General features: G+C 26.5%; 1 protein-coding gene across 1 annotated transcript in view; it reads left to right on the plus strand.

Moving 5' to 3' along the window:
* LOC112686948 overlaps nucleotides 1–18,360 on the plus strand; it is a gene marked incomplete at its 5' end in the record, with an annotated part of 190,534 nt that overhangs the window by 152,416 nt on the left and 19,758 nt on the right. Inside the window, one exon of the mRNA XM_025559448.1 lies at nucleotides 1,031–1,308. Within this exon, the coding sequence (XP_025415233.1) occupies nucleotides 1,031–1,308 (278 nt within the window). The remainder of the gene's footprint in view (nucleotides 1–1,030; nucleotides 1,309–18,360) is intronic.

Raw genomic sequence — 18,360 nt, forward strand, 5'->3', positions numbered from 1 at the left:
ATCTATTTTGTTAAAATGCTTTCAATGCTTCTTAAACTACTTTCTCATTCTTAATTTTATTCAAGTCAATATAATGTTTGTTATAATATTTAGTTATTAAGTTTATCCTCCCCGTAATATATTTTATTTACTTTTTTAAACACATACGCCTAAATAAAGATGAAAAAACAATTAAATGTAACCTTCTCTGATTACGCTTCGCGGTGTGCCTATGATAGTGCCGTACTTTTTTTTTACCATAACAAAATAATTTATACAATTCTACGGAGTTATATTTTTTTTTATTGCTTTATTAATTCATTTGTGCATTTACTTTTTCCTCTAACGTGAAAAACTGTTAAAATATTCAAAGCGTGAAAACCTTTGATTTTCTTTTTTTAGCGAATAATCATTTCAACAGGATAATTCACAATTATGTCGTTTTCTCCTTGACCGAAAAAACTATTTATGCTAAATAACACTTGTATATGATGATGTATTTTATTTTATTCGACAATAACAATCCGTAAGCTCAGACATCAAAAAATAAAAACTCGCACACATGTACAGTTGAATAATTAATAAACGAAAATCTATGTACGACAAATTTTTAAACTGTACTTCTACGATCAATTTTAAACTATTGGTAATATTAATAAATAATATGCTCGTAACAATCTTAGATAAAAAAAAACTCAAACCAGCTATGAAACGAATACAAATCATAATATTATCATAATGTACCATAGTGTACCTACTTATATTGTACCTACCGTACCATTATTAATATAGTTTTTTATTTATAACTGTGTAACACTATAACTATAATGTGCATTATTATTTTATGATTATAAATATTCTAACGTATTATATTATATTTACATACACTTCTAATGGTAAAATCAAGTTGTTTAAATGAAAATATTTTGTTTAATTTTAACATATTTTTTACAAAAAAACTATCAAGTTCGCGGTTCAACCACAATACATTATGTTTTATGTTCTTAATTTATTTTATTGTTATAATCATTTATTTTTTCTTCGTTTCCAGCACCGAACACTTGACCACGTCGAATTACACGGTAATTGGAGTGGGTGGCATCGTTGGTAGTGGTGGTGGCGGCGGAGGTGGAGGTTCTTATCCTGGTTCGGCTAGAACCAGTGCCGGCACATCGTTGGCTTCGTCCAGAGAGTCCAGCTGCGCCAGTTGTCCAGGGATTACACAACCGTTCCGAATAGCGATGTTAGGTGCGACGGGCGTGGGCAAAACGTCACTGGTGTGTCAGTTTATGACGTCCGAGTCTTTGCACATTTACGACGCTTCCATAGGTAAGTGCGGTTATCATCGTTCAACCGAGAAAACGACCGTGCGAATGATTGTCCATCATTTATCCTGTTAAGTTACCACTCATAGAGTAATGGCATAATTCAAGGTTTATTTCAAGAGGTGACCATGACAAGGGTATTACTCCCCGAAAAAATGTGTTTGTTTATTAATTATTTACTCCTATGGGATACTGCATATCGCATACCACCTTCCGAAAATTTACGATTCCCCTTAGGATAGAATATCTGAAATAAACACTGGGATCATTAGTAATAGCAATACTCTGAATTAATTTGTACGAAAACGAATATCTAAGAATTTTTAAACATTATCCGAGTGACGAGTGACAATAGATATTATAATAATTATGTATTCTAATGAACCATATGTAATAAATTGATTATTGGACAGCCATCTTATCTATGGTAAATTAAGAGTTATCACTTTTTTTGGTACTCGTATCTCATATACATGTCTCAGATTTTATGATATACTAAATATCAATTCAATATATATTTTATCGATAACATATCGAACATAACATAAAATTATAGACTAAATGATTTCAATTATTTATTTATTCTTCCATTGTATTTTATGTACCTCAGTTTAATTCATATGAATAACGTGTATTAACAACAACTTATATAGATTTGGTTAAAAAAGATTATCAATCTGTTCTAAACTTGGACTGCATACATAAAACTAATTTCTGTTTAGTGTTTTTTTTTTTTTAACTGCCAAATAACTGCCAAATTTTCTAATATGCACTTTTTATTAGAAAATATAATGGAATTATTTCTTTTGTTTTCCTAACTTGTTGAGAATTTTTTTTTTTTTTTTGTACAAAGGTTATGTTTGAATAACATAAAAAATCAATTATTTACTAAATATAAATATAACATTAGGTGACAGAATAGTTACTAATCAACTCTTAGTATGAGTTGTATAAACTAGAAATAATACACATTTAAAAAATAATATTTTTTCAAGATAAAGAATATTGAAAGTTTTTTTTTTTTTTGAACAATTCAAAATTAATAAAAGTGATGTAGTGTTAAAAAAATAAATTAATTTAAAAAAATAATAGGTCACACATAGGAAACACGATTCCTGTCAAAAATGTAGACTTAATCTTACACTATTAACTTATACTTAGTTGAAAATTATACGGGTAAATGAAATTTTGTGCAGTGAGAATTTAAGTGATTTTCTGTTTTACTTTTTCTGTTTACGTTTCAAAAGTTTTAGAAGAATATACATATCTCCTTATTTGAGTTTAATTAAAGTTAAATAAATTCAAAAATAGAAGTATTTTAAACTAAAACACGTCCATGAACACAGTTTTGAATAAATATTAAAATATACATTAGACCTTTTATTGCAAATAACAAATCATATTCTATAGGTAAATTTCGAATCATAAGGAACGTACATTTTAAAACTACAAATTTAAAGATAATTAAAAAAAAATTTAAAAAATTAACATTTCTGACTTTAAATAATTAGTTCTACGCTATAGAATTCATTTTTAAAAATTACTTATAAATTTTCATTACTTAAAAATATAATACCTTCGAATAAAATATAAAATAAGACTATAACAAAAAAAATACTTCTCGATTTAAAAATTTAAATTTTTCAAATGTTGAATTGATTAATAATAATAACAAAATTGTCATGTTAAAATTAATTCAAATAAATTTATATTTTTAAATATATTTCTATTATAATTTAAAGTACTTTTAAGATATATTTATTATTAATTTTGACTTTAAACGAATAAATAAATATTTCTTTGTAAAAATGTATTCTGAATAATAGTTTTTTCATTGACATATAACTATGATAATTATAAAAAACTACATCAACAGCATAGGTACATAAAACTTACAAAAAATAAAAACACAGATCTTCTCAACAATAATATTTGAAACTGCATGAACCACTGTTCATAATATATTTACAACTTAATAATAATAAAATATTTCAATAATTGAATTTCGGTAAAAATAGTATTAAGTAAATTGGTTATCAATTAATATATATTTTAACATTATATACTCGTATAATACTTTTAATATTTAATAACTTTTATTAAATATTTTAATTTCACAATATCAGTATTGAAGTTATTGCACATTAATAAATAAAAAATTAATTTTATTTATTTATTTATATAATTAATAATCATTTACTAAATAGATACGTAAATATTTATTATTATTTTAAAAATATATTCATAATATATAGACTTATCTCATTCAATGAATTATTATGTAAATTTTACTAAATCGTAAAGAAAAAATGTAACTCAAATAATGTATTCCAATTAATTAGCTACTAGTTTTTAAAAAAATTATTGCTCTTCATATTATTTTTAGTTCGAATACAATTTTCAAGTACCTTTATGTATAACTATAAGTATACCAATGAATAAACACATTGACCTGTATCCATTTTATATTGTCTCGGTTGATATTTGTAATAAGTTTTAGTTAGCATTTTTAATTTTATTTTCCGTTCATTTTTATCTACTTGCGAGTTTTATAAGTCATAAGGAAAAAACGAAACTCTCATAAAATTGAGCACATTATCTGAGCAATATTTTTTGTTGGGCATAAGTTTTATTTAAATAGGTGCTGAAAAAATGTCAACAGAAAAGTAATATATACTATAATATACTAATATACTAATATACTATTGTCGAGGCTGATACATCACAAGTTAAAACATACATTCCTTTAAATACTAGTTTGTGTCATCAAATTACTAGAAATTATAATCCAACAAATACGCTGATATAATTGTTCGTTATATTTTCTTTTAAACTTTCCCATGAGTTAAAGCATTTCAAACAGTATAAGACTGCTATTTGTTTAATAAAATTATATAGTTAACGAAGTTCATTTCATACCTAAATAATGTTTACTGGAACTTCTTATTACAACTCATTATCAAAAGCATTATCACAGCAAATAACCTAAAAGAATGACATATTTTTAAAAACATATTATGTGTAATTTAATATAATATTTGAATATCATCAAACCTATACTTATGAATAGGGCGCGAATTTAAATGCACTGAAAACCATACAAATATGCTCTAAAAATAGCCAAAAATGTCCTTAAAAAATGAATTTTACCACAAAAATGACCAAAAAAATGACATTTTTTTTTCTTTTAGGCATTATTTAACACACTATTTAATACATTAAAATCAAAAATACACGTAATACGAAAAACATCTGCGATGTAATACGATATGAATGATTATTTGTTATTTGACTGAATACTGGTGACGTTCCATAATCTATAATAAATTAAAATAAGATAAAAACTGAATCAAAAAATAAAGATTGACAATGTGTATGGAAAAACTCGATAAATCTAATTATATATCAAAAAAATAATTTGTCTTTTGATTTTATTTTGAATAGGTTAAATTTGTTTAGTACATCGAACAAACATGCATTAAAAACCAACAAAATGACCTAATAATACTAAAAATGCTCTAAAAATGAAAAAACTTCGAAATATGCAAAAAAAAATGCAAAATAAAATTTGTAGTTTTGAAACTCTCGTTACATGAAAAAAATTATGTTTTTAGAGAGAATTGTGTATGATTAATCAAAAAAATATGCACATTGCATTGAAAACCAGACTAACCAGACCCTAATTATAAACTAAGATGTTAGTACAAACTTTATCAATATAAAGTTCAATGTAGTTAATTATTGTTATTATCTTAAAAATCAGTGATCATATCTAATTATTAAACTAATTTAGAGAAACTAATCACATTATGCTTTTTGTTGATACTTATAAAAATGTATAGTATAATAATTTCATGTAGGTGGTTAGATAATGTACTCGTTTCCAACGTATCATCGATTTCGTTTTATGTCACCATAGGTCTGATAAGCCACCAAAACTTATTGATACATTGTGAAGTTATAAATTATTGGATTTAATTGTTTAGAATTTGAGGCAAAATAATTAAATAATATTTAAAAATGTAGAGTAAAGTATGCTTTAGGTCTATCTATTATTAAAATTATACATATATATTATATTGATATATAATATCAAAGTTTTCAGAATATTATTTATTTTCTACATTATCTGAATAACGAAAAAACCTAAGAGCAATGTCTTAAGGAAAAACTATCTTAAACATTTATTTGATTTATCAGGATAGGATTTAGATAAGATGGATTCTTGAGAACTCAAACCAAACACATTAAATCCCTCGAACGACTCACACCCGGGATTACCATTTAACATATTTTGATTTGCACAGTAATTCTTCATGCTGAACTGTGCACTATTTGAATATAAATATGAACAGCAAATTATATACCGAGATTTATATTATTAACATTTGTGTACAATATGGTTTACTGGAAAAACGTATAATACTACATAAGTTTTTGTGCATACAATTGGCATACACAAAAGTACATACACCGAGCAGGAAAAAAACAATTCAATACAAATAGGATTTTCAAGACACGAACAGTCCATTTATTTTCAGTTCTCCGTTTGACTACGGAAGATGACTGAACGAAAATATTTATAAAACACATAAAACTTTCTCGCGCATTATTAATACCCTTTAGCATTTATTGTAGGCTTACTCGCAAGGTTAGATGAAATGTTTATCAAAACGAAATAGTCTTTATTGAATGTAAACGCTATTCTGCGTGTGTTGGTCTTATTTTTTTATCAAATCCATCAAAAAAATAACCCTGTTAACAAAACATGCGTTTAATCGATACACCGCCATGTGCGGACAATAATAGTCCCTGTCCACACTCTCCCTGCTTTACCGATAACTTCCGGTGAATTAGACATTTTAGCAGTATGCACCCCCCCCCCCCCCCCGTTTCACGTTTAGGTGAGTATTACAAAATATATGCGATACGGTTGTGATAAAAAACCGTGTACACTGTTACCGATTTCACATGGCCAATCGACGCAACCGTAACCGTAGCGACCCTTTAGCGGTTTTCTCTCCCGGATGATCAACGGGATCTGAACATTTTTACCCGCTGTCTATTTGACAATGCACATACTGTACTTTACTAACAGCTGTTCACGTCGCACAACAATCAACAACAACAAAGAACGTATATTGCAGACCACAATGTCACCTACTATTTCCAATATACAAGAAACATAAACGCGTAATATAATAGGTAAATGTTTAAAAATATTATTTCGCAAGAATAAAATTTTTACCGTTTCGCTTTAAATAACATTAAAATACAAAATATCCGGAGGTCAATAATATGTGGTTTTTTTTTTCTTATAAACTAAAATATAATAATAAATCAGATGCATTCCATATGAAGAATCAGCAAATATCTTAACTATGCTGTTCATTACACTGCATTTTACACGACGTAAAATTACGAAAACTTATCTAACTTATTTAAAAAATTATTCGCGAACTAACAAACTTCTGAAAATCATTAATCGATTGAAGATTTCCAGAAGTTCGCTTTCATAATCAAAAAAAAATATATCGAAATATCGAACCACGTTGTATTTGTAATTTATTTTTAACATTCCAATATGCTGACAACATTCCAATAATATATATATATATAAATAGGAAAAAATATACATCTAAAAATAAATAATATTAATACAATTAAATCCTATCCCATATCATAACTTTAAACTTATACGTAAGTATTTCGTATCGAACCAATATAGCCTTCTACGCATGAACATTTTTACTATACGCTTACCATCAATATTCTATCTAAAATTCTAAAGAATTGAAAGACAAAGAATATAATAATTTTGGCCTATTTAACGTAAACTAGTAAGCCCAATTATTATATCATGCTGGTTAATTTTTATATACTTACCATGTTAAGTATCAAACTCATGCTAATATTATTTTTTTTTTAAATTATTTTACTAACATTTTAAATTTTAAATAGAAATAATATTGTTATTAGTGTTTTTTAGAAATCTATAAATATATGAAGTAGTTAATTGAAATAATGCGTTAAACCTGTTTTTGATCATTATAACGAGTAAAGTCATTAATTATGTGCAAAGTTGTTGAGATTAAAATCGTTTAAAATGTTTATTACTTTTTTAAATGATAACTAATCTAGTAAAACATATATTAAAAATAATTAAACAAATAATTTATCTTAAGATTATCTTGTAAACTAATTCACACCTATAAATTGTTTTTCTCATTTTATAATTATTTCAATTAAAGTTGCAAATGTAATGTTCTAAACGAAATAAAAACAAAATAGTTGTAGAATATTGAATATCTATCTTGCTTTCCTTTTATTCTGGTAAAATTAAGTTTTTCATGTTCAAAACATAATTATGAATTTTAAATACTTCCAAACTGCATTAAAAATGACGCACAATATATTTAATGAATGGCTTTAAGCAAAAATTTTATAATTTACTATCAATATTATACAATTTCACTTGGATTAAAAAATTTAAAAACGATTATTCTATAAATATGTATAAATGCATCAGGTCATAAAATCAATATTATAAATTAAAAAATACAAAACTTTTCAATAATATTTCTTATACATTCTATAAACAAACGTATACATCAATATGACTTTCCACTAAAAGTATGACAAACTTTTAATGCAAATACAAAAAACTGTATAAATAATTTTAAAGGCTTTTATACACAAAAAACATATATCCATAGACGTTAAAAACTAAAATATCAATATATAAACCTCTTTTCAATCAGAAGTTTCAGAATATTAAATTATTTCATTTTGTATAAAATTCAACCTAATTTTATTATTTTATTTTACACTAACAAACCATACAACTATACATACAATATGTTTATACCATGAGAGTATAAATTAAATTAAGCCATCTATTAGTAACTATTGAAGGTTATTTGATTTTTCTTTTTTTCTAAGAAATCATTAGATATTAGTATTCAGTTTTGTATTTAAATATTAATTTAATTATGTATAATAAATAATATTATGAATATATATATTAATTATTATATGATAATGGAAATTCAGTTTTGTGATATCATTTCTTTTTCTAATCTGTGAATCGGTTTTCCTGAATTGTTATGAATAAATAGATCTTTTATAAGAGGGTTGAAATGGGTCTGGAATTTTTTATGAAAACCCAAATAGAAATTTCGTGCTTCATCTTCAATAGTTCTTATATAAAAATAGTTATAAAATGTTAAATTATAAATTATCGGAACATTTGAAATTCATTGAAATGATAAAATTTGAAATTCGTGTATTATATAAAGGTTAGATTTTTTTTTTTTGTTGGGTCCGATAATTGTCCATGTCTATATCGGTTTCATTAGGGTTTTGTAAATTAGAATTTTGGTGTTTATGATATATATATTTATAGTGGTGTGTTTATTTTTAATTAAAATAAGTCTAGTCATACGAGCATTTAGGGTTAGTTTTTTAGTTCGAAGGTATTTGTTCCACTTTAGTTGTTAATCCCTAGTAACTGACTGTGTCAGTTGCATAAATTGGTACTCTTTAAGCATAATATTTGGGTATACTCTTTGTTTGAGCGTTAACGTTGCATGTAATAATTTATTCGAATTTATTTTGGTTCGCCGTTTTTCATACCATTCGGACAAGAGATTAAGATACATTTTCAGATTTGATGAAGCAATTAAAAAAATCTTAATTTATTGAAATTATGACTTTATTGTAAGCGTAATCTTTTACTATAGTTTATTGCATAGTAAATTGATCAGCTACATAGGTATTAAAAAGGAATAGGGATAGTATAGTACGACAAAATTGAATATTTACGAGTATATTGTACCATAAATGCATGATACTCAATATAATATTAATTACGCTTTAATAAAATGTACCAACTCAGAGAGTTCATTAATCTTTATGTAAAAGTTTATTTTATGTTCAATATATTTTAAAAAAGTATAAATTAACAAAGATATTTTAAAAATTAAATTATATTTTTAAAGTATATGTTGGTATACCTACTTTAAACCCATATATTTACATATAAAAGTATTCTAAGTTATAAAATTCCAGATAAATATAAATTAATATTTATGTAAAACAAATATTTATAATAAATTAAAATGTATTGAAGTAAATTTATAATAAGTATTGCCATGTTGTACAGTGTATTGAGTAGTGTAATATATATATATATATATATATATATATATATACGAGCAAATCCATTCTCTATCAATTTTATGCTGACAAATTTAAACAATAGATTTAAATTTTAAAAATAATTTATTCTTTATATTTCGCATTCTTTTTTTTACTAATTTTTATATTTTTATACACTTGTGCGTATCTCAATGATTTATCAACTAATTTATACGAATTTTACGTAAACAGTAAAGTAAAAGTGATTATGTTTATTTGTTTTTAAGTTTTACATTTCAAAACAATTTATAACTTGAATATCAATAAAAATTTGGTGTAAAAAAATGCTTAATTTTGTTTCAACATTTAAATTGTCTTACTTTATTTATCACAAATGTTCTATCACATAAACAACGCAACAAAATGCGTCAAACATTAAATGTTCGGTAATACCATGAATAGTCTGTCAATAAAAAAAGCGTATACTTATCGTTATTAAATCGTAAGTACTTATAGATGAAATTTTGTGTCCATTATTTTTAAAAATAAAAATAAAAACTTCATTGAACGAAAAAAATATAAAGAAACACCTATTAAATTTTACTACGATAATCGAATTATATTGAATGAAGTAATTTAGTTACATTTATACATGTAACTTTACAATAATAATAAAAACCAAATAGTAGTACCCAACTGCTTCATTTTAATTAATTTCTTATTATTTATCTCTAATGTCTAGCACCACCGTCACTTAGTAACATAAGTGAGTCATCACCAAATTTAGTTACATCACTATTTTCATATTTATCAAAAAAACATCAATACAGTTTCATTTTGAGATTCAGAGTGATCATTTGTTGCTAGCAAACGTTGAATACAGTAATTATTACTGTCACATTCGATGTGAGATACGTTAGATTACGTTGATTTATCACAAAAATCATGCACAATAGATATACCAAAGTGAATTGTTTTACTATGGTTTGCTAATGGTTTATATTGATTCAAAATGTATAAATATTTGATGCCATTCAAAACAACAAAGCAAGACATCAATCATATTTATTTGTGTTTTTTGTTAAATGACAATATAGACTGTATAATGTCAACAGTACATGTACATTCTAAAAGATTCAACTTTATACCGTTCAAAGACTCTGAGAGAAATGTAAATTTTATTTATTTTTATTTTTGTTTTTGAAATGATCCTTTGAACTTTTCAAAGCTTACAATATTGAAGTGTAGGAAACTCCAAACATCTAAAGTCACCATAGCCAATTTGAATTTTACGTATAAAAAGAAAATCAACCCAATTCTGACTCCCAATATTCTATTTGTCAAGACAGGGTTTCCCAGGAAGGTCGTTATACAGGAAATATAAATCGAAATGTTAGTCATAAAACTTTTGACTATCGAGCACGTCAACAATCTCATTTCTCTCTCTCTCTATATATATATATATATATATATAAACTCAACCTTATTCTCAAACCTTTTGGTAGAAAAAACAAATATGCAAATAAAAAATATATAATATAAAAATTATTTTTACCTGAAAAGATCAACATTTGTACGTTATTTATTTATTGGAAAAGTCAACAGTATCTTATCCAATTGATAGATTTTCATCGATTTATGAACATTTCATATATTTCAAAATAAAAAATGGAGCTTATTTTGATAAAAAAAAAAAAATTCTTCTAGTATCAGTTGATACAGTCAACCTGTTTTTCAAAGTATCACAATGTTATTCAATTATTCGCACCGATCGTCACATAAATCGCAACATGGTCGTCAGTTATTCAAGTGAGCACATAAGCATATATCATGGATATCGTAGGTTTTTATCACGCAGATTACGACCATTCAATGTTTAACTGTTTGTAATTATCAAAGTTCGAATTCTGTAACGTTTGTTAATTATTAAGAACTAAAGAATAGTGATAACATAGCAGTGTAAACTATTTATTTAACGAAGATCTAAAATATTACATTTAAACTTTTTATATTTACGTATTTTTAGAGTAAATTTTTTTAATGTTATTTTCAAGTTTTTGTATTTTTGTGTTTTTTTTTGTTTTATATTCTTTAAATTTGATTTAGTTGGTGTTTTTCTATTTTCATAAATCTCTTAGTTTAAACAGAAATCAAGGAAAAAGTTATTGTAATTAATATAGATAAATCTTTATATTTCCACTTCCTTTTTTCTTAAATTAATTAATTTATAAACAACTAGCTGATTTAATCGATTTCACCGGGAAAGACCACGAGGTATTTTACCATTTTATATTGTAATGTAGAATGATTGAAGCCAGTAATACTTTAATGTAAAAATAATGTTAAGGTTGAAAAAGTGTCCCGTCACCTGTAGTATTGCTTAAAGGCTTTTTCAAGTGGTGGATGTATTGCCAATTTAAAAAAAAAAGTTTACTGTCATTTTATATTACAATGATATTTATTTATATTTACTTATACTATATTGATTTACATATAGTACTGTTATTTAAGTTAGAATATAACTAAATAAACAACATTGTTCATTTTTTGATTAGTTCCACCTTCATATACATTTTTTTTTGAGCTAATGTGGGAGTAACAATATAGAATTGTCCATGTTATCAAACAGGAATTTTTAATATCAAGCTAAAAATTAAAAAATATTTATAGTTAATAGTTTTTTCATAGCATTCATGTTATTAAGGAATATTATAGTGCTTGTTTTAAGATTTTAACATTCAAAAAAATAGCACATACTACAGTATTTTTTAGTATTATAAAATCCAATTCTTGGTAATGATCACCTTTTTGCTAGCGACTTGATACTCCATATCCGGCTAATCAAAACAAGGTCGGGAGATGACTATTGAGTCCACGTTCTATCGTACCGTATCGCACGATGATCGTTTGCGCTATTTCGAGTTTATATAATGGTGTTTATTAATAGTTTATTAACATAATACGATTATTTAATATTAATCTTATTTAAAACTGCTTAAAGATTTAATTGTAATTCAAATAAATAATAAAAAAGATAAATCCGTAAACAACGCTCCTAACACTTGATAAAATTATAAAATCTTCAACTAAGATCATCATTTTGATATCCAAGTGTCGTCCCGACAAATGTATCGAAATTCTTTATACCAGGAGTGGGTAGCTGGCGGCCCGCGAGCCTTTTTTATCCGGCCCATGCTATATTTTCAAATTACATCATACAATTTTGAAGTTTATCGTCTATCCTTTATCTTATTGATATAAAAATTGTTATCTGGTATTAAACATCAGTAAATGTCTAAAAATATATATACCTATAGCTTTCAACCATAGCTGCCTGTGCCGAACTATTTAACTATATCAGTTTCTTCGTATCATTTGTGTCGTGTTGTTATGTGTGTTGAATTTATTATTTCTGTGTATATAAATGCTAAATAAAATTTATATTTTGAATGACATTTTATTTTTTTGTTTTCTATACTCTGACTCGCTAGATTTTAATTTTCTAAAAATTAGACCTCTAGTAGCTTTAAGTTGCCCATCCTTGCTTTATACTATACGTACATTTTTAATTGGTATAAAAATTATCGACCGACAATGACAGTGACAGTGACACTTCCGCATACTAAGGCGACTCACTCAATACATACACGTAACAAAATTGCCAGTCCATTACGCCTTTGTACAATATATAATTTCGTTTGATGTGTTTTATATTATGTGTATTAATTACAATACATTAATTATTATTTTGTATAATTAATCTGAAGACAAGAAAATTTAGTTCAAAGTATTTTTGAATTATGATCATCTACTCTGAATTCTATACCGCATTACAGATTTTCACGGGTAACACATTATATTTTTCATTTAACGTAAATTTCTTATTAATAATATATAAGGTCAGTCAAATTAGGAAAAAGATTGGAATTAATTCCTCGAAAGTTGAATTTTAATACACAATTAATCCATTGTATCTTCAATTTTAATTTAACCGTCTAAACGAAAGAAACGATTTACTAATTTTCGTTAAAGTTCAAACTATATTTCTATAATTTGATAAATTAAAATTTGGTTTAGGTAAAACTATACTAAAAGCTTGATATGATAGCTAATTATATGAGACAGTACTTTTAGCAAAATTTTGATTTTCTCATAAGTTTTTACAATATAAAAAGAAAAACTGAAAAAAAAAACTTCGAAGTAATGTTGAATTTCAACTGTAAAATGTTTTTACTTATTTTTTAAAAATATATTAAGCCTCATGATATTGTATTTAAGAGTGAACCATATACATTTTAAATATTTTTCAAAATTGATGGATTTATCTTAGTTAATATATTTGATTAACTGCATGACTATTCATATTTAACTATAATGCCTAATTAGTAGTTCTAGGTGGTGGGTATACTGCCAGATTAAACGATTGATATCCTGAAGCAAAAGCATCCAGAATAAATGTTTTAATATTTAATAGATTCATCGTTGTTGATTTTCCCTCAAAAAAATCTACGTTGATCATCATTTACTTGTAGTAAAAGTATCAGATAAATTTGTTCGAATAATTTATGAATAATAGAAATTAGGGAAATATGCTGAAAGTAAATTATATTAAATAAATAATTTTCTTTATTTATTGTTGTAACATAGATAATTTTCTAATAAGAAGGAAAACAACCTGTATAATGACATAAATTAAATAAGTACAATAAATTAACACATTAAAAATTTTTTTTCTGGTACATTAAGTCTCTTAAAATTGAACTAAACTCATCAGTTGTTTACAAGCAAATTTTTTTTCCTTTCAGTGATAATCAATAATTTTAAAAACATTATAATAAAAAATATTAACTGTATAATTAATGTGCAGTACATTAAACAATATATCACAATTAATATTATCTAGTGATGACCTTATAATATTTAAATCACAATTTACGTAGTCATATACAGTATCATTAAAGTACAAAGGTTTAATATTTTCAAGGATAATACAAGTAATCAATTGGAAACCAAATAGATAGTTCACGTGATATGTAAACATCATCATAATTAGATAAGGTTAAGTCCAAAATTGAATTTTAGCGATTTTTTTATTGTATTAAATTGTTTTAAATTAAGATTAGAAAAATTAACTATTGCATCATACACAATTTTAGCGAAGTGAGAAAAAAACTTCTTCTCTCGTTAAAGATCATTGAATATCAAATAAATTATAATCTCCTTATATTATAATTTATCCATTACCATATTGACTCAACAAATTAATGATTATAATAGTATGATTATTATAAATAATTAAACTTGAATGAGGTGGAATATACACCGCACTAATTATAAATAAAGTAGATTAAAATTTTTTTACATATAATTTCTTGATGTTGTTGTTATGGATAATTAAGTTAGTTATTTGACTGCAATAATAATGATTTTTTATGCAATTAGAACATCACCTCCTATAATATCATTCTTGATTACACTGCCTCTATCACAACGGAAGATGGAGTAGTTTGTTAGAGGACCAAATTCACAGTCATTGACCTCTTGACCTAACGAAGATTCCAATAAAGCAATAATCCTCCAAAGTAATGGTTTGGATAAGAGTCCATAAAGTTTAGTATTTATTCCACATATTCCATAATAATGATAGTATTCATAATTATTGACTTTACATTTTTTTTATAAACATAATAAAATTAACTTCTTGAATCGAGTAATTCAAAAATATTTTTCTGGTAAACAAAATAAATATTTTGTACAGTATAAAAATGTTAATAAATTAACTATAAATTGAATATACTTTTTGGGTCATCAATAATAAAACTGCTTTATTTTTTTAGTTGAAATTATTTTTGAAAGTATTTTTTATCTTTGTAAACTTCATGTATACTTTTAAATAAACGAAAAGGTCAACGCCATTATTAAAATGCAAATAAATTGTTTCTTTTTTTAATAAAGTACGAGAATGAAACGTTTAGCTGTAATTTATTTATATATTTAATGTCAAATTTCTTAATTTTATGCTCACAATTACTCACATTTACGTTGTTAGAAGATATTTACATTTGAAGTACACCATACATACATTTGTATAAACCTTACCCCAAAAAATATTATAAAGTCTTAACTATAATGCTGTGCATAAATTATTAAACATTATCTTATTCAGTATAAGAAAAATAGGGTTGAAAATTTCCTGAATATTTTTAATCATCAAAATAAACCAAAAATCTCTATTATATTAAAACCTGTTAATTTATTAGAAAATCAAAAAATTTCATTACTCCTTGAATTTTATATTTGTCTGTTTTCAGTACTTACGTTTCCATTCATAGTTCGTATGTTTTTTTGACATTTCTCCAAGCAATTATAATTAAGAGTAATTTAACTAGTTCAACGATTTATTTACATTGGTGTACTTCAGTCATTAAAACAATATAATATTTTTCAATTTGTTCACCAAACGGTTTATTTAATAGTTTTGAAATTTAACGTTAATAATCATACACTTTACATGTATCAAATACCAACCAATATTATACAACATAAATACAAGCTTTATCTTTATATCAAAAACATTATAACTGAAACTCGCAAAGATCTAAATACACAGTGGCGTACATTCAATCTTGCTCTTGGGGGGAGGTGGGTTAGCAAAAATAATCGTTATCTTTTTTTTCGTTGTACAAATAAATAACTGCTATAAATAGATATTATTTTATACAACTTTTTTACCAATTTACAGTTTACTTTTACATTACAGTAAATTAATAGCTGTTGGAACATAAAAACAGCATAGTTAACAAAACTTTTCAAACACCGATCAATATAATTATTTAATTATTATAACATTTATATAGTTGTATATTTTAAGTTCAAAGCGCAATAATGAAACTACGAATATATTAAACATCATCAATAATAAAACAATTTAATTTTTTTTTTTTGACCCTGGGAGGGTTTGAACCCAGAAACCCTCCCCCTCCGTATGTACGCCACTATAAGTACATATTTCATTTAAATTTAGACTTTTAAAAGATTTAATAAAACAAAAGATGATTGTAATAATAACACTAGCTAAACTACTTACCTTCGCTCGAAAAAATATTTTATTATTTTAGATTAGAGCAATTACTGTTTTCATGAAAAAAAAATGTTGAAAAAAACGGAATTTTTCGCATATTAGAATGATATTTATTTTCATTATACTTAAGCTTCAATCGTTAATTATTAAAATCAACATATAAAATAAAAAAAAAATAAATGAAATTAAATATTTTCTAAATAATCAAAAGGAAATCCAATCCAAAACGGTATTGATCAATAATAATATGATTTTTGAAAAGTTCTTTCATATATTGCACCTATACATAGTACTGAGAACATACCCTCAACATTTCAAACAAATCGGTATAGCTGATCAGCGAGTGAGTCAATTATTTTACGTCAAATCACCTGTATAACTCTTTGAATATTAAAAACGTTACCCGTTCAAAATACCTTTCTTGTCTTCTTTTCAATCGAATAAGACAAGTATATGTACAAGACAATATGATATTTTCGATGTAATCTAACTATATCATAATTTAAAAATATTGTTAAAAAAAAATATTTAAAAAAAACGTCAAAAATTACAACGAATGGTAGTTTACTTAACAATGTTCAAAACCGTTCGCACTGTAACTCGTAATAATATAACGTTGAGCGCGTGACTGATCAGGTTTTCGTGGAATTCAGTCCGTCCGGGATCGACGACGACATTCAGGATTAAAAATATCCCGGTCGGAGCAGGCTACCAGTGATCTTCCACGTTTCATATCATATTCTCTTAGTTCAAACTGTATTCGCAAGAATATTACGCGTCATCCAATATTGCGCGCCACGTATTCAAAAAATGCTGACTTGAATATTCCGGATAATCGATCACGTTTATTTTCTTCGAAGCGAATTCCATTAAAATAAACCATAATAACGTGTACAACAGGTATGTGCTCCCAAAAAAAAAAAAAAAATAAATAAATAAATAAATATATTTATCGTAATATTATTCCGTTTGCCTCTCGTATAATCCGTCTGAGCACAGCGGAGAACGCGGCGGATCTGAACGCAACGCGAGCAACCGTTACTCGATTGGTTCGACAGCCGCGACAAGGCCGACCGCGAGCAGCAAAACATCGCGTAGCGTTGCACGGGGGAGGTACACACCGACGGCCGAGTGACCGCAACGAGCCGTCGACGAACGTTTTCGCGGTGCGTAAAGACACGTGTCCGGGCGAGCGCGTCGGCTAATCGAAATCCGAACCGGGAAACGAAGTACAACAATTGTCGTTGACGCCGAAACGATTTTCGCGGCAGTAGTGCAAGTGACGGCGTTGGTGGTCGCGGTAAACGACAAAACGTTATACGATTGCCGAGAGGTGACAGCAACGGAACTCGTGTGAGCTTGCGACCCGGGTAACTTTTCGGCGAACTCGGTCTGCTCGTGACCGTGTATCGTACCCGAAACTGTTCCCTCCGATTCGCTGAATCGCGTTTAGCTATTCCGCCACGTTGTGGCGCACACGAAACCTCGTCGTACGCCGTCGCGAAGTCGATTTCTTTTTTTTTTTTACCGCGCGACTGTTGCCATTTGGGGCGGTTCTTCGGTCGATTCCTACGATATCGTGTAACCGAGAATCGATTGCGAGTGAATGAAGAACGCCGGTCCGCCGGCCCGTATCGGTATCGTGCTAATTCTAAAAACGTCGCGGTATGGTAAAACAAACGGTGTAACGTTGACCCGGCTTAACACGTAAGTACGACACGTGCAACGGGGTCGAGAATAGAACCGCGCGGTCATCGAACGTTGCTCTCCAACGAACCCACGCTAATCCGGGGCTCGACGAATATCGTTTAACGATTTTTCATCGACGGATTCGCT

This window comes from Sipha flava, unplaced genomic scaffold (assembly GCF_003268045.1).
Source record: "Sipha flava isolate LNK unplaced genomic scaffold, YSA_version1 32_pilon_pilon, whole genome shotgun sequence".
In the NCBI taxonomy this organism is placed as follows: Eukaryota; Metazoa; Arthropoda; class Insecta; order Hemiptera; family Aphididae; genus Sipha; species Sipha flava.